The sequence below is a fragment of the Poromitra crassiceps genome, assembly GCF_964638095.1.
Source record: "Poromitra crassiceps genome assembly, chromosome: 3".
NCBI lineage: Eukaryota > Metazoa > Chordata > Actinopteri > Beryciformes > Melamphaidae > Poromitra > Poromitra crassiceps.
Genome location: NC_139625.1, coordinates 28,256,110 through 28,279,156, shown reverse-complemented (window position 1 = coordinate 28,279,156; position 23,047 = coordinate 28,256,110). Strand labels below are relative to the sequence as shown.

The following is a 23,047-nucleotide window of genomic DNA, read 5'->3' as shown; positions in this document are numbered from 1 at the left end:
AAACAAAAGTAATACAAGTTAATTACCGGTATGCTGGAAAGACATTGAAATTACATGAAACTTTTAGAAATATAATCATGAACTAACAATGTACATCCATTGTAAAAATAGAAAAATGCAACGTGTGTTTTTATAGCTTTCTGGGGCGGACCAAAGCCCCATCGATGTCATTGTCTGGTGGAAGACGTCCAGCGCTGTCTTGCAGCAAACTATTTTCCATTCGGAGCTTTTCATTTTCCTTCAGAAAAGAAATGCTAAATGTTGATTGATCCAATATAAGTACCGGTATGTAACTATTTACATGATCAAAGAGAACCTTCCTGTGATGATAAAAATTCTGTACCTCTTGAAGTTTGGAGAAATCCTTTTTCAGCTTCACCAGATATTCAATCCTCTGTTTATGGTTCTTATGGCCCACAAGTTTACCATTCTCCTCTGACAGCTTAACAACCTGCTTACGGAGAGCTTCAACCTCCTGGAAGACAGAAATATCAGTAGAATATTGTCAGAAAAATTTTCTATATTATGTCATGTAAAAATGCCAATCATTCGCTTCAATACAAAGGCTTGCTTGTTTTTGTCAGTTTCATATTATAGAACTTTTTTATTTTTCCTCGTCCAAGCAATTTTAAGATATCACTTTCGGCTCTGCTAACTTGTGGTGGGGATTTGTAATTATTTTTGACTTTCTATAGTATAGACTAACATTCATTATTTGCAGTCCTACTGCAGGAAGCAATTGTCTCCCATGGAGTGTCTGGAAAATGCCGTCAGACTCAGAGAAACGATAATATATATATATGTATAAATAAGTTATAGGCCTATGTATAAACAGAGATTCGTACAGATATATTATCGGGTATTGCACAGTTCAAAACAAACCATCTGGGAGCGTCAGGTACTCAGGTTGGATGAAAGTTGCATCACACAATTATGTTCCCACCTGGAGTAGCTTCTCTCGGTCCTGCTCCTTCAGGCTCAGCTCTCTCAGCTCCAGACAGCGGTTCCTCAGCTCAGTGGTCAGCTCCTGAACGCAAGTCTGAGACTGGGCCAACATGGACTCATCGGCCTGGAGTCTAATCCACAGCAACAAGATGGAGCAAATAAAGAAAGATAGAGCTGCCTGTCAAACATAATGCCTCTCTGAAGGATCAGAATAATATTATATTAAAAACACACACACACACACACACAAACAGATTAACTCACTTGACTAAACTATTTCAAAACAGGTACTTACTTCTTTTGAGTTGCTAAGAGCCTCTGCATTAGTGTGCTCTGTTGAACAAATTAATGACAAGGGAACAAATAAGTAGAGATTCTTCTATTAGAAAAAAAACAGCAGTTATAGATACAAACCTTCTCAGTCCTCTCCTCCTGCAGCTCTCTAAGCATGGACTGCTTCATAGCATCATTCAAAACCTCACTGCAAATCACAAGATAAAAACATTAGTTAACCATTAACCAACATGATGATCTGATTTACTTGATGCAGTTGGTGGCAGAATGACTGGATGAATGGACTTAACCCATCTTGATCCTGGTTCTGCTTGATGTAGAACTTTTCAAGCAAAGCCTGGATCTCCAGTTGGACAGTCTCTTTCTCTGTCAGCTGGGTCTGAGGACAGTGAAAACAGAATATCAATATTAATGGGCTTCATCAATGTCTGTTATTGTTATCTACTGCTGGCCTTCTAGTTAGAGACTGTTTTGCAACGTAAAGGTCACAGGTTCAATCACCAGCCAATATATCCTGTCAAATTGTTGAGCAATTTGACAATTTGAACTGAAAATCAAACTAAGTCACTCTGGATAAGAGCATCAACTAAATACATTAAACAGAGTGACTCTGCCAGGTTTCTGCAAATTAAAAGTTGAGTTTTTAAAGACCTCTTAAAAAAGCAGTATTATTGTCAAAGTTTATTGTGTAACCTAGGGGATTTCTCACTGGAAAAGCAATCCACCAAGAATAAAAACACTTGTAGGACCTCTGAAATGGCAACATTTTTATTATTAAAAACACTTCAATAGCTCGAATTTTGATACCTCAATTCAAAACATCTCAACACATTTTAAGGACTTGCAGATACTGTAAAATGTAGTGCAAGAAGAGATTCTTAAGGGACCTACAGCAACCACTCTTTATGAGTGAGCGGCGAGCGCTGATGAATATAATGTGGAATGGCTATAGCTTCATATAAGTGTGTCAGACTCAGAAGACACAAATATACCTTGAGCCTCTGGATCTCATCGTTCTTAGCAGTCCTCTCTGCATTCAGCTCGGCTAGGAGAATCTCCAGGGTCATCATGGAGGAGCGTCGACTCTCCAGCTCCCTCTCCTGGCTTTCCAGGACCTGTGTCAGATCCGTGTTGAAGGCACCTCTTGGGGTGCAAGGTGTCTTGAGAGAGACATAAAACAGGATTAGCCTTTTTAAGCAGGGTTCAAGGCACATGTTCCAATTCAGATTAAAAATAAAAAGCATAGACCAGTTTAAATACCCGAGGTGATGATTTAGGTGTGACTGATGACTCTGGAAGGGGATTGAAGTTTCCATTCCTGATAGTTTTTTCAATGGCTTCTTCCTGTTGTTTCAGCTGGTACAAAAGACAAGTTTAATTAATTGGGACTTTTGTTTGTTGTCATTTAGATTTCTAGGTGCCTGAAAATGTACCTTTATCTGTAGCTCCTGGACTGTGACGTCCTTCTGGGCCATCTGCTTCTGAGAGTCAAGGCTTTGCTCATCCAGTACCTTGGTGAGTCTCACAACCTCCTCTGCGGCATAAGTCAAATCATCCTGCAAAATCTCAAGCTGAGGACAGCCACAAAGGTTGTGTTAGGCTTTTACAGAGCACACTTTGAGAGACACAGTCACAGCATTTTCTTTTCCATTAATTTAACTGCAGTGGCCCCGAAGTTGAAAGACCGTCTCTAAAGCTAGAATAACAACAACAAAACATTGAAGCTTCATCATCAGTCCTAACTGCTTTCCTACTGCAAACCCGGCTCTCAAAACAAGAAGGACCACCATCTATAATAAGAATGATAACAATAATGAACATTAATAATAGCAAAGTGGTGAATTCAGGGTTCCATGTCGCTGTTCCGACCTCCCCTCTCCCAGCCCCCATGCCTAAACCTAACCTCCCCCAGACCCTAACCCAAAACCTAACCTCTCCCACCCCCCACGCCTAAACCTAAGGTCGGCATTGCGGGTGGTCGGCATAGCGGGTGGACACCGAATTCAGACGTAGTCACATACAGTATGTGTGACATAATGATGTATGCAAGAACAGCAACAGGAAAAAAGTCATTGCACATCCATCACCAAAGGTTTAATATCTCTTATCTTTGACAAGCTGGCAGGTATAAGATGTGCCCCTCTCGACAAAATTAAAAGTGCCTGGGAGCAGGACCTAAAGCTTTCACTGTCAGACAAGGCATGAGACTCAATCTTTGAGCTGGTCAATTCAACATCCATCTGTGCCCGTCACTGTCTGATACAATTTAAGGTTGTGCACAGGGCCCATTTTGTCCAAAGCAAAAATAGCTAGTTTCTAACCAGATGTAGATCCCCGTTGTGACAAATGTAATAGAGGTGAGGCTTCCCTTTTCCACATGTTTGGACATGCCGTAGCCTCGAAAAATATTGGGGGGGGGGGGGGGGGGGGGTGTTTTCCAAACCTTATCCCTAATCCTGAATTTCGACCTGAAACCCAACCCTCTGATTGCTCCGTTTGGCATTACTGGAGAGGATGATGCACGCACGCCTGACCTCAATCAAACACAGCACTCTGTCCCTTTGCCTCTCTTTTGGCCAGGCGTGCAATATTACTAAGATGGAAGGATGCTGCCCCGCCCACTCACGCTCAATGGCTGAGGGACATTACGTCCTGTCTAAGTCTGGAAAAGATCCACTACTCAGTTGGCAACTCAAACAAGCATTTCCAGAGGGTGTGGGAACCGCTCATAACCTCCAGTCGAACTGAAGACATACTCCCTCACTTGATTTTTACCTCTCCGCTGATTCTTCTCAGTAATACAATGTGTACAATTGTGTCAGAATACCCCCCTGTCTTATTTATTTAAATCACTCATTCTCCTTCTCTTCCTTTTTTTACTTGCATAAAAACCTGACTTCCAGCATCTTTCTTTGTTACTCGAGGGATGAAATATATCTTTATATATGGAACTCCGGCTTGTGGGTGAGGGTGGGTTAGGGGTGTCTGGGACAAGGTTGCATTATGTGCTTTTCTACAATGGACTTTACAAACTTCCCATCGATCTATCTCATATACATCTGTGTAAAAGCCCATCGAAATATTTTTGAGCGGGGGAAAGTCATTGCACAATCCCCACTGCTACCCAAGCAGTGAAGCTACAAGCTAGTGTTTTGATATACAATCTTACATCTCCCTTGTTGGATGCCACCTTCTTTTCTATAGCTTCATTCAGGTCACAGAGCTCTGTCTGCATCCTGGAGTTTTGCTCCCTCATGTCCTCCCTTTCAGAGCAGGCAGCATTGTACTTCGCCTGGAAGAAGAAACACCCTAATGCATTATTATTATTATTGTTATACATGCTTTGGCTGAGTCAAAGTAAAGCATGTCTTAAAAGGTGACAGAAAGTGAAGGAATATGTGACTAAATAAGCAAACAAGGAAGTTATGCCAGACTTATTAAAATTAGAGAAAATTAAACTACTGTGATGTCTTTGATATCTCCAGACAGCTGGGCGAGGTTGTGGTCCTTCTGGCTCAGCTCGCTACGGAGGTCTCTGGTTTGCTTAATCAGATCCAGCACAACACCCTGTCAAATAACACAAGTGTTCTGGAGTAGCAGGTAATGTATTCAGGAGCAGCAGAGCAGAAATATTGCAATTAAACTTTAAGAAAAAAGAAAGAACTACGAGGCTTACTTTGTCCTCTTCAATTTTCTGCTGTAGGCCATTTATGGTTTCATTGGCAGAAGTCAGATTTTGCTTGAGATTCACAAGGTTAGAGGCCTTTAAAAACAGGAAAATCCGACAAAACAGATTGAGCTATTGAGCTGTATTCACTCACTATTACACAAAACTGCAATGCATGCTGTGCTCTGGACTGACCTGTTTTTGATTCTGCTCCATAGTTTCAATATGGTCTCTGAAGGTATACACCGACATCAATCATATTAATATTACCATACATGCACAATTTTAAAACGGTTGTAAGAACTGTAAAGGGGCCATACTGTGCAAAACTCACTTTGATGTACTTTCCTTGTTTTCTCTTAACTGGGAGGTTAGGGTGCTTGTGTGTTCTTGTGCAGTTTTCAGGGCATTTCTCAATTCCTTCAATACAGATAAAGAAAAAATATTCATAACGTAAAATACAGACAATTAAGACATCATAGGCTGCATATTAGTTCGGATGAAAGAAAAGACCTCTAGTTCATGTCATGAGCTCACTAACCATGATTTCTGCCTTCAGACCATGGATCTCCTGCTGCCTGTCCCGCAGCTGCTGTCTGGCCTGATCAGCCTCAAACTTGGACTCTGCTTGCAGCTGGTCAAAGGAATCCTGTAGGGTGGTGTGCTGCTCCCACTCTAGTCTGGAATATTAGGACGTGGCTGTTAGTACACTTGAGAGGACAGATTCTGCCCAGCCGTGTAATGCAAACACAGGTGAGAGAAGAGCCACGGTGCAGAAGGGTTAAGACTCGTGCGTACTGGACATTTTGGAGGTGGAGCTGTGTGCTGATCAGATGGCTGGAGAGCTGGTTCATCTCCCGCTGGCCGTCCTTCAGCTCTGTCTTCACAGCAGCCAGCTCCTTATCAGACGACTGCAGCACCAGGCGCAGGTCGTGGATTTCACTCCTGAGAACTGAAAGAGGGAGAGTTGTTTGTGTTTATATTGTATGCTTTGATCGGATTATTGTAAATATTGGTTTAATTTCTTTAGTAGAGACCTAGAATAAGCCCAATAGGGTTTCCTGTCTCTATGGCACAATCTTTCTTTTTTTTAATCCACTTGTTTCTTTTCATCTGTTTTTTTGTATTTTAATGTGTGTAAATAAAACTAAACTAAAAGAGTTGGCACCTCGGTACCGTTCTATCCCCATCACTTGGTCAAGCGGAAACAGAACCTCCGCATTCAGGACCATACCTTCCCCAGCTTGCTGTTCAGTCTTCACAGTCTGTTGCAGGTTGTCGATGGTCTCCTGCAGGTTGAGCTGTTCTTTCTTCCTGTTCGCTCGCTCAGTAGAAAGTTGCTGCATCAGGTGCGAAATGAATTGGGAAAACGGAACAATAAAACTGATCACATTGCATGAGAAGTGTATCGTATTCCTCCAACTTCCCATACGACAGTAGAATGAAAATTATTTTTGTACTACTGGGTCTTCACTATAGAAAGGTGAAAATATCCCACCTCATCCTTGCGGTCAGACTCTTGTGACATCACAGCTATCTGCTCCTCAAGCTTTGTGATCTGCTGCGACTGCTTGCTGCTCTTTAGCTCCTCCTCACCCAGCAGCGTCTGCACCTGACTGACTTGCTCCTGGGAAGAAGAAGAGAGAGAGAACGTATTTCAAATGTTTGGACGATGAGAGGTACTGGCTCTGTATGCAGGGTTTCCACACACCTTCTTTATACATCAAATTCAAGTACTTTCCAGGCCCAATTCCCTCCAATTCAAGGACAGTTTGAGACATGGATCAAGGTTAATTACTGTTACAACACTGAGAATCTTTCTAATGAGAGCTACCAGCATTACAGAAGCTCACAGACAACTATTAAAAAGAGCGAGAGGCTTGAATGTGTCGACACTTGTGAACTGTGGTGTTCCACCTGTTTACTAACGTTAAGTAAAGGAAATATCAAAATATCTTCAATTTCTATTCTTGCACAAAATATAAATTCAAGCACTTTCAATGACCCATGTCGATTTTCAAAAACTTTCAAGGTCTTGATGATTGAACCCTGTGTATGCCTTTTATGCTCATTTCCACCGGCGCATAGTATAGCATAGTATAGTGTAGTGTAGGGCTGGGTCGGTTTGAAAATTTTAAAACCGGTTCGATATTGCTGTCTAAACCGGATCGAACCGGTATACCGATTTTTTTTTTTTTTTTTTTTTTTTTTTAAAATGTTTTTTTTTTTTTTTTTTTTTTCCAAGCAGGGCTCCCGAGTGTGGCCCATAACTGTCTGTAGTGCAACTTCAGTCCACCTGATAGCGATAATACACCTCTAAGCTGGTATTGTCAAACAGCAATGATACTGAATAAAAAGAAGCAGGACACCTGTGTAACAAACACACCCTGTATTTATTTCTCATAACTATTCAGCTCAACTTTTCTTCTAAACATCAAAATAATAAATGAAATAAGACTTCTGCCTATAGTGCAACTTGAGAAAAAGGCTAATAAAAACACAAGCAGTGCAATCAGAATGGATTGGCTTACAGCTGAGCTGCCTTATAAACTTCAAAACTCACAAATTCACACAATATAGGGCCTTAGGCATGGGTCGGTTTGAACATTTTGAAACCGGTTCGATATTCCCCCAAAAAACGTATCAAAGCGGCTGCAGTTGGTGGCGATAATGCACCTCTAAGCTGGTATGCTGCCAACCAGCACGAACACTGAATACAAATAAGCAGAACCTTTTAACTGTAACAACACACTGTTTTTATTTCTCATAACTATTCAGCTTAACTTTTCTTCAAACATCAACATAATAAACAAAATAAGACTTTTGCCTACTAGTGCAACTTGAGAAGAGGCTAATACGAACAATAGTGCAATCAGAATGGACTGGCAAAGAAAAAAAAAAAAAAAAAAAAAAATTTTTTTTTTTTTCGGTTTGCACGTGATCAAACCGGTTTGGGCTCGTATACCGAACCGAACCGGTAAAACCGGAAATCGACCCATGCCTAGTGTAGTATCAACTTGTCTGTCTCTACTAGAAGTAGTACCCGTTCCCACCGCAAGTAGTACCCGCTCAATCTGCCCAGCGCCCACAACTGGTCGTCATAGCAATGCCACAACGCTGCATGAAACTGCCGAGGTGCCTATTAGAACTTTCTTTTTAGTATACAAACTAAAAAAAAATATTGTTTTTTTTAGTCACAGTAAAATCTTACATCGCCTCTCCTGATTCTAAATATAGATGAATCGCTTGGTTTCACCAAGTAGAACTATTTTTATAAGCATTAGGCGGATGAAATCCCTTGGTTTGTATGCTGAATGCGGAAGAGGACGTGACTTTGGGCATGACCTTTGGCACTATATACTTAAAAAAGTATAGACTCAACCCGGGTGATCCCGTTTTTGGCCAGTGGCAAACCAAAAAAAGCGAGTAGAGCCGGGCCGAGCCGCACCGATACGGACGGTGGAAATGAGCCATTAGTTGATCCATTTGAGAGATTGCTGTACCTGCACTTGTTGAAGTTCCTCAGTCAGGGCCTCGCAGGCCAACTCACTCATCTCTGGAGGAGGCTGCTCTGCACGGATGTCGTCCACATTCAGGTGGTCTGGGCTGGAGAGAGGCACCAGCTGGGACCGCAGGTTCCATGCCTTGGTTGGTGGTGTGGTGAGAACCTGTAACAAGAGAGATTGAGAACTGATAATCATGGGCATACAATACAAAACCAGAGGAGAAAACCACAACAAATATATATAAAGAAAAAAAACGATTATTTCGAAGACAAGTGATAGAAAAGTTGTGCAGAATTATTAGTTGTGTGTGTGTGTATGAATTAGATCACTATGTAAACAAACATCACTGCATTTTTCTGCATTTTCATTTTCTTAATCAGTATGCTTAATCAATTCCTCTTGTTTTCCTAGATACTGAAGAAAAGGGAGTTTGATTGTGAGTAAGAAGTTTCCATGCCCGCTTACCTTGATAGTTTCAACATGAATTCTATTCAGTTGAGAGACCTCCTGTTTTTTGTAAGCATTTGTGGCTTCCAGAATGCTTTCCAAATGCCTGTTGGACTTGTCGAGGTATCTTTTCTCAGACTCCAACTCAGACATCCGTTTCCTAGAACACAAAGCACAATCCAAAAATCACTAAAGCTCTGCACAACTCATTGTATATGCCTATAAATGCACTGCATCTAAAATGACATATTTTACTAAGATCTTAAAACAAACCCACCTTAAAATAGAACACATGATATTCTAATGATCTTTGTAAACATAGCGCTCTCCTAAAGCTGGGAATCAGAGCTGTACATTAGGCTTGGGTGGTATTAAGGTATTACCGTATATTGGGGTATTTAGAAATCCCAACGGTATGGTTTTCAATCCTGTCAAAACCGTTTTCTATCTTTTTTGTTCAGCCAAAGTCGCAAGTGTCCTTGCTGGGCTGAGCCTAAATGATTTTTATTCATTTATTTTTGTTTGCCATTTGTAGGCTACTTTTGTTTAACTTTATTAATAGGCAAGCATACAGTACCTGTTACAAGCAACACTATAAGACCACTTTAAACTGAACGTGGTACAGGCTTGCCCATAACGGTGTACATTCCGTTCGTTTAATTGTCATTCTCCATTGAGGATATTTGTGAACATTGAGCATGTAAATAAAGTTTTCTGAAACATAGAAGTTGCAACTTTTTTTAAATGTATGGTCATGAATTCAAACGGCAGGAAATTAGCCAAAATGAGATTTAATTTTTTAGCGGGCCGGGGGGTTCCAGTATCTGGAGGAAACCCCGGGGGAGAACATGCAAACCCTGCACAGAAAGGCCCTTTTGACAAGCCCACTTGGGCAGTAGGTACTGAGGACATGGGGATGGGACCCGGGACACACCCTCAGTACCCACAGCGTCCCAGGCGGGAATCGAACCCAGGACCTTCTTGCTGTGAGGCGACAGCGCTACCACTGCGCCACAGAAGAATTATTTGGAGGTAGAAATTAAACACTTAGACTTAGCACTGTTGGCTGTTACTCGTGCAGCCTTACCCCGCTGATGAAACTAATACCACTGGGGTCTAATGTCAGGATTGGAAGGTATGAAAAAATAGATACCGCCCAAGCTTACTGACATTAATGTTATATCAGTAATAATTAATAACACAATTTTGTGTTCTTAACTACAGATATTACATTTTCAATACATCTGTTTTAGAGTTTCAAATGGCCAGTTACAAATTAATTAATTTAACATTTTATATGAACTTATATGAAGTAAATATTCTTACGCCATCAAATTACCAGTTAAAATTCATTTAACAGTTTATATGAACTTTTACATCCACTGAGCCTCATTTATTTCGAGTTATAGACAAGTAGTAAAAAGGCAGTCGCGCACATCCAATACTGTCTGAGGAAGAGCGTCACTCTGTTTTGCTGGATGGCTAAATAAAAGGTAAATGGGAGCTCGATCAGTGTGCGGACCTTCTCTCTTTTTACGAGTTATAGACGAGGAAATGTGCCCAGGTCACAGAAAAACAGCATGCCACTGTGTCAACAAGTGATCTCCCATTTACTGTCATTGGTGCCACTATAGGATTTGTCCCTTGATGCCATCACATGTTGGCGGGTTACATTTCTAGCTTTTGGAGAAGCTTGTTTCTAAATCTCTGCTGACATTTTCAGGTGAGGATCATGAAAATATCCTATGTGAATTTGTTTTAAGAATGAATTTCACCATTGAACACCCTTCCTTACTTGGTGACTTCCTTGTACTCCTCGAAGGCCTGATTGATGGCTGTGAGCTCCGACTGTTTCTGAAGCACCTGAGCCTTCAGCCTCTCCATGGAAGTGGCTGAGATGGTTTCTGCAGTCACAGGCACACAATAGGCTGGCTGAGCTGTGGAGCATCATGAGATTAGTTACATGCATGTAGTCGGCATTTTCCTTTTACCTAAACTTCTTTCAGTTTCTCAGAAAAATTAAAATAGTTGTATTACCCTCTGTGGGCCTTTCGGTTTCCATAGCCCTCTGGAAGGCCTCTTCCAGCTCAGCTGCATCCTCGCCTGCAGCCTCCTCCGCTCTCCTCACTGATTCGAGGGAACAGAGCCGACGGTTCTCTTCTCTCAGGCTGTAGTTCTCTACTGCATATCGGCTCATCTTTGGGTGATGCTCAATCTAAAAAGGGCAGAAGTGTGTACTTAGAAAACAGTCATATTGAAATTACATGGAGGAGTTAGGGAGAACTTTGGAGCTTTATGACCATTGTTTCCAGAAATCTGACAAATACAGGGGTGTTTCAGGGTCTATGTAGAAACCTAGCTTGGATGTTGGAGGAAAGAGGTGTGTGACAGCGGGTATGTTATTGGGGTTATCTAATAGTGGACATATCCTATTACAGATGTTTGTTTCAACAGGAGGTTTTGGCAGAACTACCACTCACTAACCTGTATCTTCACATCATACAAAATAATACACATAGCGGTTATCACAAATGCTTAACCGATGGGTTAAGCAGTATTCAAAGGGCTATTGCTATTATACTGTACCTGATCTTTAAGGATCTTAATCTCCTCCATCAGCTGGTCGATCAGAGCTTGACTCTCTGTGTCTGATTGTAAGCGTTGTCCTCCCTTCAATTTTTTCTCCAGCCGAGAGATGTGGGCCTCTCGAAACTTGATAATCATGCGGCTGGAGTGGATGAACTTCTCTTTCTGAGCCCAGGCCTCGTCAAGCTGAGCCACCTTCTGGATCAGCATCTGAGTGCAGAGCCAGAGCCAACCATACGTCTTAGTATCCCTTTACCAACATGACGTCTTCACAAGGAGACAGTTTCCAAAAATAAATGACAATGCATAAGAAACCCCCATACCCTCTTCTCCTCTTCACACTTCCTCCACAAACGAACAGCTGCCATAAAGTTTGTCCTGTATGAGGCATCAGGGTGGATTTCAGTGGATGAACCTGGGAGAAAAACAAACATTGCTTTACCATACATGCTTTACCATACAGGTACCACACACCTTAAAATAATTAACAAGTGAAAAGATTTAAAAACAAAAAACAAATATTAAAATATATTGTATTGTACATTGATTACTCAACATTCCAAAACCACAGATAAATGCATTAATAAAAAAATATATAATAATAATAATAATAATAATAAAAAAACATCTTAACACAACAGCAATCATTTTGATTTTTCACATCAAACGTGATGCCATTTGGATTTACCATTTAGAACAAATCACTTCAATTGTTATTCCAATAAAATTGGACAGTTCAGTCAATATTTGTGAACATAAATGGCTTTTAACCTAGTATTCAAAGAACAGAGGGTTATAGAAGGAAAACCCAAATGTGGTCAAAAGAAGCACTAGAAACTAAGTATTGCTTACTGAAATCACAGGTTTCAGTCTTAGCTCAGCTGTTTCTAGCACAGAGTAAGGATTCAATTGTATTGTATTCTCAACCAATGAACAGACATCTTCTAGACTGAACTGAACCTAGACTTCTACTGCAGGGTGGATTTTCATCTGTGCGAAGCACACAAAGGTTAACATGTAATTTCTCTTACCCATGGTGAGCTGGGGTCCTCCTGGCGCCAGGTCTCTCTGATTGTCCGTCATGTGCGCCTGAGAAGAGAGTGCCTGTACAAGCTGCTCCTTCAGCTTCTTCACCTCAGCCTGTAACTGCCTCACATTTCCGTGTGTGTCCTCATTGATCATGGCCTGGTAAAGCAGAATCATTACATAGGGATCAGCTAATAAAATGCGTTTGAAATCACTTGCTCTAATCAGTTTAAATATGCATAATGTTTTATCTGTGTATGATGACAGATACCTTGTTCTTGATCAATTTCGCTCTCTGGGCAAAATACAAGGTGGACATCGTTTCCCCAAAACACTTCGAACCAGGGTGCACATTGGCTATGATATAAGTCTTCGTATTTCCTCCAAGAGAGTCCTAAGCAAAAAATAATAATTAATTGCGCATGTGAAAATAGAGTTAACTTGAAATCCCTGTAAACATCAGTATTATGATACGTAGTAGTCTACGCATGTGCAAAGGTTTGTGCATCACTTCTCATCTTCATCAATATAAAGCATTGTATTCTACGAAAGCAAAAAGGAAGTTCTACAAACGTATGTGAAGGCATTGTAATAGTAAAATAATGACTAAAATGCTTTGTTGATCCAATCATTTTGCACTCACAGCATCAACTTCAAATAAAAGAAATGTTGAGTGTGCAAAATTAATACCAAATTGTTTTATTTTGAAACCAATTTAATCTCTAGTACCGTAAATTCCGGACTATAAGACGCACCGGTCTATAAGCCGCGGGACCAAAATTGACTATTTTTTTCTTCTATAAGCCGCACCGGTCTATAAGCCGCGGGTGTTTTGATGTTTAATTACCATATGAAAGGGTTCGTGCACAGAGAGGAATGTCGGGAAAGCGATGGCTGTTTGGGGAAGCTCCCATTTATTAACATTTCAACAAAACAAAACAAAAGTCAGGTCACTAATCCCCAGACAAAATCACACAACAATAGGCTATATGTGCAGCAAACCTGTAACCAGAGAAGTCAAGTCACTAATCCTCGTCTTCCTCTTCTTCCTGCGTACTGAAACCACCAAAGTCCTCATCTTCAGTGTCGGAAACGAACAGGTTCAGGGTGGCTTCGTCAACCACTCTCCTCTCTCCTTCATTGTCACTCAAAACCAACGAACTCCTCTTCATCACTGTCGGCATCGAACAGCCTCTGAAGGCCCTCAGCGCCAGCTGTGGCGGCTTCATCCTCTTCATCCCGCAGCAGTCCAGCGTTTTGGAACCCGTTGGTGATTGTGGATGTTTTCACACTCCTATAATATTCCGTGCTGAGACAGTTCCTCCTGCTGCACCGTCCAACGCCTCACCATTGACTCATCGATGCCCAGGTTACGCGCGGCTGCTCTGTTTCCCTCTTTTAATGCGAGATTGACTGCTTTCAACTTGAAAGCTGCCTCGTGTGAATTTCTGCGTACCTTCCCCATGGTAAGTGAGAGTGTTGCTTCTACTGCTCGTTCTCATGCTGTCGAGAACGAGCAAAGCTTTTTTTTGGTGAAAGAATCCTCCAGGGCGCTTCTTGTTAACAGTCCGAGTGAGTGGCAGGTCGAACGTCAAAGGCACTTCATCCATATTTATGATCTGCTCCGGTTCGATGGAATATTCCTTGATCTTCCTTTGTGTGAATTCGCCGAAGTTTGTGATTTTCTCCTGGTAGTCGGGGGAGGGAGTTGATGGCCGAGTGGCCGTTTGCTTACCGTAATTACCATATGTAAGTGGTCACGCACAGAGGGGATTGTCGGGAAAGAGATGGCTGTTTGAGGAAGCTCCCATTTACCGTATTACCGTAACATTTCAACAAAACAACATAACACAACACCACCGTTGTTTATTTTTACAGTGCACACAGTGTCCGCGGTGTGGTGAAAAGAGGGCAAGAGAGGAAATTAAAACAGAAGTGGATTTATAGTTAGAAAGAGTGCTAAAAAAGAGAGATTTTATTTGTATTTTTTTTTTTTTTTCTGAAAAAATCCATAGATAAGACGCACCGTTATATAAGCCGCAGGGGCCAAAAAACGGGAAAAAAGCCGCGGCTTATAGTCCGGAATTTACGGTATATGTGTTCAAAATGGTGGAATTCAAATTTAGGTTATAGTTATGAGTTGCAAATAGAATATCTTCAATTTGACTTGTGCAGAGGTGACACCATACAGCAAATATAAGAATAACATGGAATGTGATTCACGTAAGAATGACAATGAGTTCATTTCCTATGGTTTTACAACCACATTCACTCTACTATATACTGTATAAGACAAAAAAGTTAAATTGTCTAGTTTCCCCAATGTCTTCCACGGTAATTTTAAGACAATTTCCACTGAAATCAGACCCTAGATGTATTTTGTGCATCGAGTCAAGGTTGCAAAGACCATCGCATGACTGTATGAGTCACTCACCCTTAGCAAGAAGGTGAGTTTGGAATCCCTGTAGGAGATGTGTCGGTTCTTCCCATTAGACACATCCACCAGTGCCATGATCACCTGACCAAGGGACATGAGGGAGAGGTTGATACTGTTGGCCTCCTGAAAGAGAACATAGAGCGCAGATTTCAACAACAACAAAATCACAAATGTAGAACCTCAGTGTGGACTACCATTCTGGGACGAAGCGTCACCTTGAGTCTGGAGCCTTCTGTTTGTGTTAGTGTCTGCCTCTCAGACCCTGCTAGATCCACCAGGTTCAGCTGAGACATTCGAATGTTCACTAATTCGTTGATGGTCTCCTTGGACTCCAAAGCCATGGTGAAAACTGCGTGGGACCTCGAAGACTCACGGTTCATGGAAGTGGAGGCCACCCTTCGATTACGCCAGCCGATAGACAGCACCTAAGTGGGAAGTACAGATTCCATGGCACATTATAGTGACATAATGCCTAATTCATTATTATCAGGAACAATTCTTTCAATGCTTCCAGGCAGCTATCGTAAAAAGTACAATAACTTTCAGTGAATTACAACACACAAGGAATTCCTACCTGGTAAGCTTCAGCAGCTGAAGTGACAAACTTCTCCACAGCACCCTCAACAAACACACCCTTCTTGATGTTCTCCCTGAGGAAAAGGCTGGCTGAAGCGCTGTCCAGAAGGTCATAGATTTGTTCATTGTAGATCTCAATGAAGGAACATTTGCAAAGGAAACTCTTCAACTTCCCAGACTTTTTGGGGGGCGAAAAGGTCAAAGCAACAAATCGGTTAGCAAACAAATAAAACTTTACACAATCATTTAGAACCATGATGGTGAAGATATCCAGTCATATGCTCCAAGTTTCTACTCACCCTTTCCACCTCTCTGTTGATGAGAGAAAACAGGTATTCAAAACTTCGAGGTATAACACCCCGCAGTTCATCTGTGAAATTATCAGAGTCAGATGGGCCTAGACAGAGAGAGAGAGAGAACATGTCAGTACAATGACTCCATTAATGGATTTTTTTATCAAGTGTTTTTCTGATCTTTCCCCCGTTTTCTCCTTAATCGTACTTGGCCAATTCCTTCTCGCGGGTCGTGGCAGACTAGCACAGGCTTCTTCCGATACATGTGCCAGCCGCTTTTTTCACCTGACAGTGAGGAATTTCAACGGCAGGACGTAGCAGGTGGGAGCATCACGCTATTCACGCCACTTCCACTCCGCTCGACCGAGGCACTGGTGCAGCGACCAGGACCCATACCCCACCGGCCTCCCACCCGCAAACACGGCCAATTGTGCCTGTAGGAATGTACTAGTATGTGTAAACACCCGGGTCTCCACTGTGTTAGTGCTTCTACCTCTACACTACCCAGGCACCCCTCCATTACTGGATCTTAACAAATGTGTAGTACATAATATAAATCATGGAGTGAATTCTCACCAAGCATGGTGAATGTTTTCCCTGACCCCGTTTGTCCACTACAAAAAAAAAAAGGGGGGGGGGGGGGGGGGGGTCACAGTTAAGGCACTGATCAACATCTGCTATACCTAATACACAATTCAGGGTGGCTGTACTAGAAAACATATTATTGATATTGTACTGTATGTAAACAATGTAGAGACCACTTACTAGGCAAAAATTGTACCATTGTATCCATTAATACAAGATTCGACAATATTCTTGGCCACACTGGAGAATACAGACTCCTGTTGGACAGTGAGAGATAAAGTGAGAGCTCTGTGTGTGTGTGTGTGGGTGTGTGTGTCTGTGTATATATATATATATATATATATATATATATATATATATATATATATATATGTATAAACAAAGAGCGCACAACTTTCTATATTATAATTACAGTAGACCCCAACCTGAGATGTGTCCATGTCAGCAACATGATCGTATGTGAAGGTTCGTGGCTCTGGCTTCGAGTGCAGACAGATGGTGTTGGCTGAAGTGACTGTGAGACACAGACCCTGATCTCCATCCGTGGCTAACCCAGTGCCCTGGGTCAAAGGTCGCACCCGCACAAACACTCTGATGGAATCACTGTCACCACTGCATGACCAGAAAATATAAGATGTAAAACATTAATATTTAGCTGATGATGGTGATAATTAAGTAACGCCAGGGGAAGAGCTGGTTACTACAGTTGCCGAATGCCCATTCCAGCTTGGATGACAGATGGGGTGTATTTGTACCTAACACAGTAGTATCTGGTAAAATGAAGGTCGTTAAGATCGCAATCCACTTTGCAAAGTGGAATTAGGAATAAGGTTATTCCCTTTACCAATGTTTGCTTTATTATCACCACTGCTGTGTGTGTGTGTGTGTGTGTGTGTGTGTGTGTGTGTGTGTGTGTGTGTGTGTGTGTGTGTGTGTGTGTGTGTGTGTGTGTGTGTGTGTGAGGGAGAGAGAGAGAGAGAGAGAGAGAGAGAGGCAACACATTACCTCACACCAACGTGGGTGGAATCGCCAGATCCTGTTGACGGAATATAAGGGATACTAGTTAACAACAATGGCTTCACCAGATAATGGCGAGCTAACTCGCAAGCTAAAATCTGCATTGTCAGTGTTTAACGTTCACGTTTACCTGTGTAACGCTAAACGCTATAGGTCAACACAAACGTTAAACGTTAGTACGACATGTTGCGAACTTGCGAATTGTTTTAGAGACAGCTCGGCTTAAATTCACGTTAATATTAACGTTAGCATAAGCACCGCCTTTCTACGTTAGCTAAATTAACGAATTACATCGCGTTGACAGTTAACGTTGATAGCATGTCGGTTTAAAAAGTATTATATGAGCTAACGTTACCTTTCCCATTCGCATTCATTGTTGACGAATAGCTACCTTCACAACATGTTATAGCACAACCATGAACCAACAACTTCCCTTCGAAATTGGCGGGCCTGCTACTGTACTGCTTCCTAGGTTAACTGCTTCCTGTTCCTCTCTTCTTCTTCTTCTTCTTTAGTGTTTTATGGCGGTTGGCAACCAACTTAAAGGTGCATTACCGCCACCAACTGGACTGGATTGTGGAACAGGGGATTCAAAACGAAACAAAACAAACAAAACCAAAAACAACTAGTCTTAAATTCTTGTGTCTACCCCAATTTCTTTAAGAAACTTAATAATATGCATATAAATGCTACCTGCTGTTTTCCCTAATAAACCTGGCAATGAAAAATCTTGATGTTTTGCCATTCTCAATGCCTGAAACATAGTATTCCTTTCTGTATTGTATTTCCTACAGTGTAAAAGGATATGTTCAACAGTTTCTGGTTCGCTACAGTGTATACATTTCCCATCAGGATGCTTGCCTATTTTATGTAATGTATGATTGAGAGCTGTATGACCTATTCTTAAACGGGTGATAATGCTTTCTTCCCTTCGTTTCCAACCCACCCTCCTTCCAGCCCCAACCTGCCTTTGTATGTTATACAAATGTCTACCAGTGTCTTGACCATCCCAGTACTCCTGCCATACTGACTGCACGTATGATTTAATGAATGTCTTGACTTCAGCTTTACTTAATGGAATGTTTATATCTACCTGTTTGATTCTTAGTGCTTGTTTGGCTAAGATATCCACCTGCTCATTCCCCTCCACACCCCTGCCCAGCTAGCAGATCATGGGCGGGCCGCCGGCGGCAAGCCGGAGACCAATTCGGCGGGCCACCGTCGGCAGCCGCAGCGGCTCCGCTGCGGTCGTGCTAGTCGGTGAAACAGCGGTCCGCCGGGGTGGCTCGCTGGCGGTCCGCTGGCGGCACCAGCGTACACAGCCAGCGGCCCTTGCACGGCACGCTGATGGCATGCCGCTGGTATTGCACCTCCCAGCCCCCATATACATTGTTATGCTAATGCTTGCATGCAGTGCTTCTCCACTGGCAGGGCTCCCTTCCTCTCATACTTAAATATGGTGGTAATTTCTGAGGTAGTCTACTTGGTTAAAAAAGGTTGAGAACCACTTCAATAATGCACATAATTACAATGATTTAAATGATAACATGTGAGTATTCATACAACAATAATAATTTAAAGGAGAACAGATCCGTGAACTTTTTGTTATTTTATTTATGGACATAAGAAATCAATCAAAGGATGATGATTTGACAACTGTGCATTACAAATAGCAAAAAACTTGACAACTCTGTAGCTATATGTTGCATATTATGTAGGCTATATATAAAAAAAAAACACATCAAGCCAAAAATAATGTATAAAAAAAAACAAAGCAAAGCAAAATCTGCCTTAAATAGTGCAATAGTCAAATAAAACAGTCATAAAGATACAAATAGAAAACAGGCATAAAGTCACGCACAGCAGCACATCATAGATATTCCTTTTCCACCGTGTTCCAAAAAGTAAATTTTATATAAAATTGTGTGTTATTATAGGTGGGTAATTATCAAGGACTGTAATGATTGTAAGTCAATACTAGCAGGGGGAGTCTAGTATATAAATAAACAATAGTCTCAAGATTCAAGCTTACTTAATAGCCATAATGAACATGTTACAAATGAGGAATTTGTCTTTGTGCAGTATGCAGCGCAGCAATACAAATCAGGCAGACAGAAAGGCAATTTTCAAATTAATTTGCATTAAAGTGCAAAGTAACAGACCTTGAAAGTGACATAGTGGAGTCCATGTAAATGTCCGTGGCGTGTAATAAGTCCATAAAATGCCCAGTAAGTCCTTAAGTGATGTGTAATGGTTGTGTCCATGGCCGTGGGATAATAATGTCCATATGAAAGATGTCAAGTGTCTTCAAGTGTCTGTGGGATAAGTCCATGGGGGGCATGGGCTTGTGGAGGGTTTCGGGTCTCATTGAAGAGGCGGATAGCCAAGTCCGAGTCACGAGTGCCTCGAGTCGAGTCACGAGTCCTGGACTTGGACTCCTGGACTCGAGAACACTTGCAGGCAGAGGGAGTCACAGGTCTTTTTCTCTTTGACGGCGTTGCACGTGGTGGACAAGGCCGGCTCCTCCGAAACCCAGCTATGCAGCGGAGAGAGATGGACGAGAGGTGAACAAGAAAGATTGAGGACATGAATACTAGTCATTACAGTTTGTTGAAGTACAATTTTATATGTATTAAAACAAAAAGGGGGGCGGGGGGCACACACACACATACACATGGAGGCATTGTGACATCACTGATGCAATAATATTTAGTGAGAGCAACACACACACACACGGGCGTGCCAATAGGGCAGGCGAGGCCAAGCTATGGCTAAAGAAATAATAATTTTCCATAAGAATATTTATAAAAAATAAAATAGAAACCTTACCTTTAAAACTATCTACGAGGTCTTGAAGTTGCCACTCCGCCAATGTGTCTCTGACAAAGCTGTCCATTGGCCCAACCTGAAACAAACAAAGGGAGCTACATTAGAAAAATAAAATAGCTATTTGAATGCCTTTTATGATGCTGCTAGGAGGGATTTTTGAGCTGATACCTATAACAGACAAATATCTGCTTCTCTTGTCCGATAAGCGATAATAATTTCACATTTTTGTATTTATGCAGCTGCTGGACTCTAGCAGCTTCATATGGCTCATCTCAAGCCTGTTTGGTCCAAAATAGAGCTTGCATCAGTGTGGGGGTAAAAGGAAATAAATAATACAAACGATTTACAGACTAACAGTCACAGACTGTAACGGTCTGTAACGTTAGTTTTGATCTCATCTTACATGGCCGTGCACGCAAACAGAAGAATATGCACGCAGTAAATTAACGTGAGCAGCAACACACTAACAATGGGCTGTACTCTGTAACGTTAGTTTAATCAATTGTCTGTTTATAGCCGCGAAAGCAAACGGAATTATGTACGTTAACGTTAAACGGCCGAATAACACCGTTAAATGGTGTATTGATATATCCAGAATGAGCACAAAATAGATGTTTGCAACCGATGCCTTTTTACGTTTTACTCCAAGAAACGTGGAAGGTTTTTAACAAGATGTAGATGGCCCATGCATTTCTTCACTGGGTAGAGTGGCTAACGCTAGCCTCTGCTACTTGTAGGCCTATGTGTAACACAAAAAGCTGTCTACACAACGTCATTTAACTATTAGCCATCTAACTTGTTGTTATCTGCCTAACCAGCGAAATGGCTAATGGTAAGATCGCAGCAGAGCACAATAGGATTTACAAATATAGCGTTAAATATTCTTACCGATCTGCTTTTCAAAGAGCCCCGAAGTTTTCAGTGTTCTTTGTTGTCGTGCACGTCTTGTTTTTCTTGTGATGAAGTTGCAAGAAGGCAGTGGATGATCGCCACCAACCGGTCTGTTATTGTCCGTATATCGCTTTTATAATCAGTCCTGTGTTTTGTAGATAGGTGAAGACAAGTCATGGTTTAAAACGACTTTTTCAAAGATTGTTGCTATCAGTACTCGGCGCATGTTTGCTTCCTGAAATCCCATTCATAAAATGGCGCCAGGGGTAGCCTCAATGGCCTGGACGCAGACACAACGTCACACTACGGCAACGCAAAAGTGCCAAAATTCTTCACTTCCCATCGTCACTCTCAACCCCCCCCCCCCCCCCCTCCCTCCCAATAATCTTTATTTCAAACTGTTAACATTACACACACAAAAACAACATCAGACAAATGGATACAGATGAGACATGGGGGGGGGGATATATAGACTGCAGTGCAGACCTGACCAGTGTAATAAAGTAGAGAGAGAGAGAGAGAGAGAGAGAGAGAGAGAGAGAGAGAGAGAGAGAGAGAGAGAGAGAGCCATCATCCTGCATCTGGCTGAAAAATATAACACTGCATACCCAGTGAATAAATGACCCACGTTTATTCTTCTTGGACATCTACCTATTATTATTTGCACTTTATTTATTTATTTATTTATTTATTTATTTATATTCCAGGGACAAAACAATTGTTCCAGAGGTTAAATTAGGCTACAACTGGGTAGACACAGCCCTGTTGTGCCTTAAATTTTGTGTAGGCCTATACAATATTTTGCCAAAAATATGTTGCTATCTTCTATAAACATTCCAAATTTGACATGTTCAAGTAGAAATGCATCAATGCTAGATTATCCATAAATTAAAATTAGGCCAATTATGAGTAATTTTGCAGGGGAAAAAAGTGATCTTTTGTCTCCACATCTGTATTGCAAAATTCATACAGATTCACATTCTACTCCTAAAATGATTTTTTCCCCTTTGTGTACACACACACACACACACACACACACACACACACACACACACACACACACACACACACATATATACAGATCCTTTAAAAAAATTGAATATCATGGAAATAACATGGATAACCGTGGACTTCAGCGGATTGTCAAGCAAAGACGATTCAAAAAATTTGGCAGAGATTCAGAGGGAGTGGACTGAGGCTGGAGTCAGTCATAACTGAGAAGTAACTGCTGATTTTCTTCACACTATAATACTTTCTTGAAATACTGTATTGGGGGTCTTCTGGAGCTGTAGGCCAAAATTATGAAAAATGAAACAAATAAAGGCTAGAAATATTTCACTTTGTGTGTAATGAATCTATAATCTATGAAAGTTTCACTTTTTGAAAGGAATTATGGAAGAAAACTTTCCATGATATTCAAATTTTTGGGAAAGGATCTGTGTGTGTATATATATATATACATACTTATAGTGATCAACTGCTTATATTGATCAAAAACCTTGGTCCTGAATTATTCCATGCTGTTATGAATAATTTGCTTATAGTGATCAATACTCTGCTTACAGTGATCATTTTGGGCCTTGTCCCACCTGAGAACAATGGATTTTTTTTTTTAATTACAGTAATTTTATTTATTTACTTACAAACTGCCAGAAATGAGCTTTTTGATTAAAAAAAATCTACAGAGGTTCTCAAAGTGGGGTCCAGGTACCCCCAGGGGTCCTTGAGGGGCTTCCAGGGGTATACCCAGCAAAAAAAGTAATTCATTTTCAGAAGAATTCCAAAGATAAGTAACACAATGACAGAATGCATGAGTATTTTGGTCATGGGTTTCATACACTTTATATTATAAAACATTGTGACGACCACACATGGGAGGGTAGTCACAAAAGCTAAAAATCATATCAGTTGGGACAAAATATTATCAAATGAGGCTCCGTTGTCTAAT

At 41.2% G+C, this 23,047-nt stretch overlaps 1 protein-coding gene and 1 long non-coding RNA gene across 2 annotated transcripts; both read right to left on the bottom strand.

Annotated features, from left to right (window-relative positions):
* Positions 1 to 117: 117 nt before the first annotated feature.
* On the bottom strand, positions 118 to 17,828 carry kif15 (kinesin family member 15). The gene is made up of 35 exons (XM_083632427.1): positions 17,735 to 17,828; positions 17,368 to 17,398; positions 16,788 to 16,974; positions 16,543 to 16,619; positions 16,354 to 16,391; positions 15,784 to 15,881; positions 15,483 to 15,662; positions 15,124 to 15,333; positions 14,906 to 15,031; positions 12,743 to 12,865; positions 12,477 to 12,630; positions 11,769 to 11,860; positions 11,446 to 11,655; positions 10,897 to 11,074; positions 10,655 to 10,796; positions 8,878 to 9,019; positions 8,410 to 8,574; positions 6,405 to 6,533; positions 6,141 to 6,246; positions 5,705 to 5,858; positions 5,448 to 5,586; positions 5,241 to 5,326; positions 5,102 to 5,138; positions 4,916 to 5,002; positions 4,702 to 4,806; positions 4,409 to 4,531; positions 2,673 to 2,810; positions 2,500 to 2,595; positions 2,232 to 2,399; positions 1,530 to 1,618; positions 1,360 to 1,426; positions 1,241 to 1,278; positions 944 to 1,076; positions 344 to 475; positions 118 to 238 (listed from the first exon to the last, which is right to left on the bottom strand). The coding sequence occupies exons 1-35, from the start codon at positions 17,751 to 17,753 to the stop codon at positions 131 to 133; spliced, it is 4,107 nt and encodes a 1,368-aa protein (XP_083488553.1). The 5' UTR covers positions 17,754 to 17,828; the 3' UTR covers positions 118 to 130.
* Positions 17,829 to 19,147: 1,319 nt separating this feature from the next.
* On the bottom strand, positions 19,148 to 21,300 carry LOC310772680. Its single transcript, XR_014552511.1, has 3 exons — positions 21,097 to 21,300; positions 20,209 to 20,284; positions 19,148 to 19,915 (listed from the first exon to the last, which is right to left on the bottom strand). It is a non-coding gene; the product is annotated as an uncharacterized lncRNA (long non-coding RNA).
* Positions 21,301 to 23,047: the final 1,747 nt, after the last annotated feature.

Excerpts from the sequence above, each read along its gene's own strand:
- kif15 (XM_083632427.1), bottom strand. Across the intron at positions 16,392-16,542 it reads AATGGTACAATTTTTGCCTA|TGGACAAACGGGGTCAGGGA; the intron begins GTAAGTGGTCTC and ends TTTTTTTTGTAG. Across the intron at positions 12,631-12,742 it reads CGAAATTGATCAAGAACAAG|GCCATGATCAATGAGGACAC; the intron begins GTATCTGTCATC and ends CTGCTTTACCAG.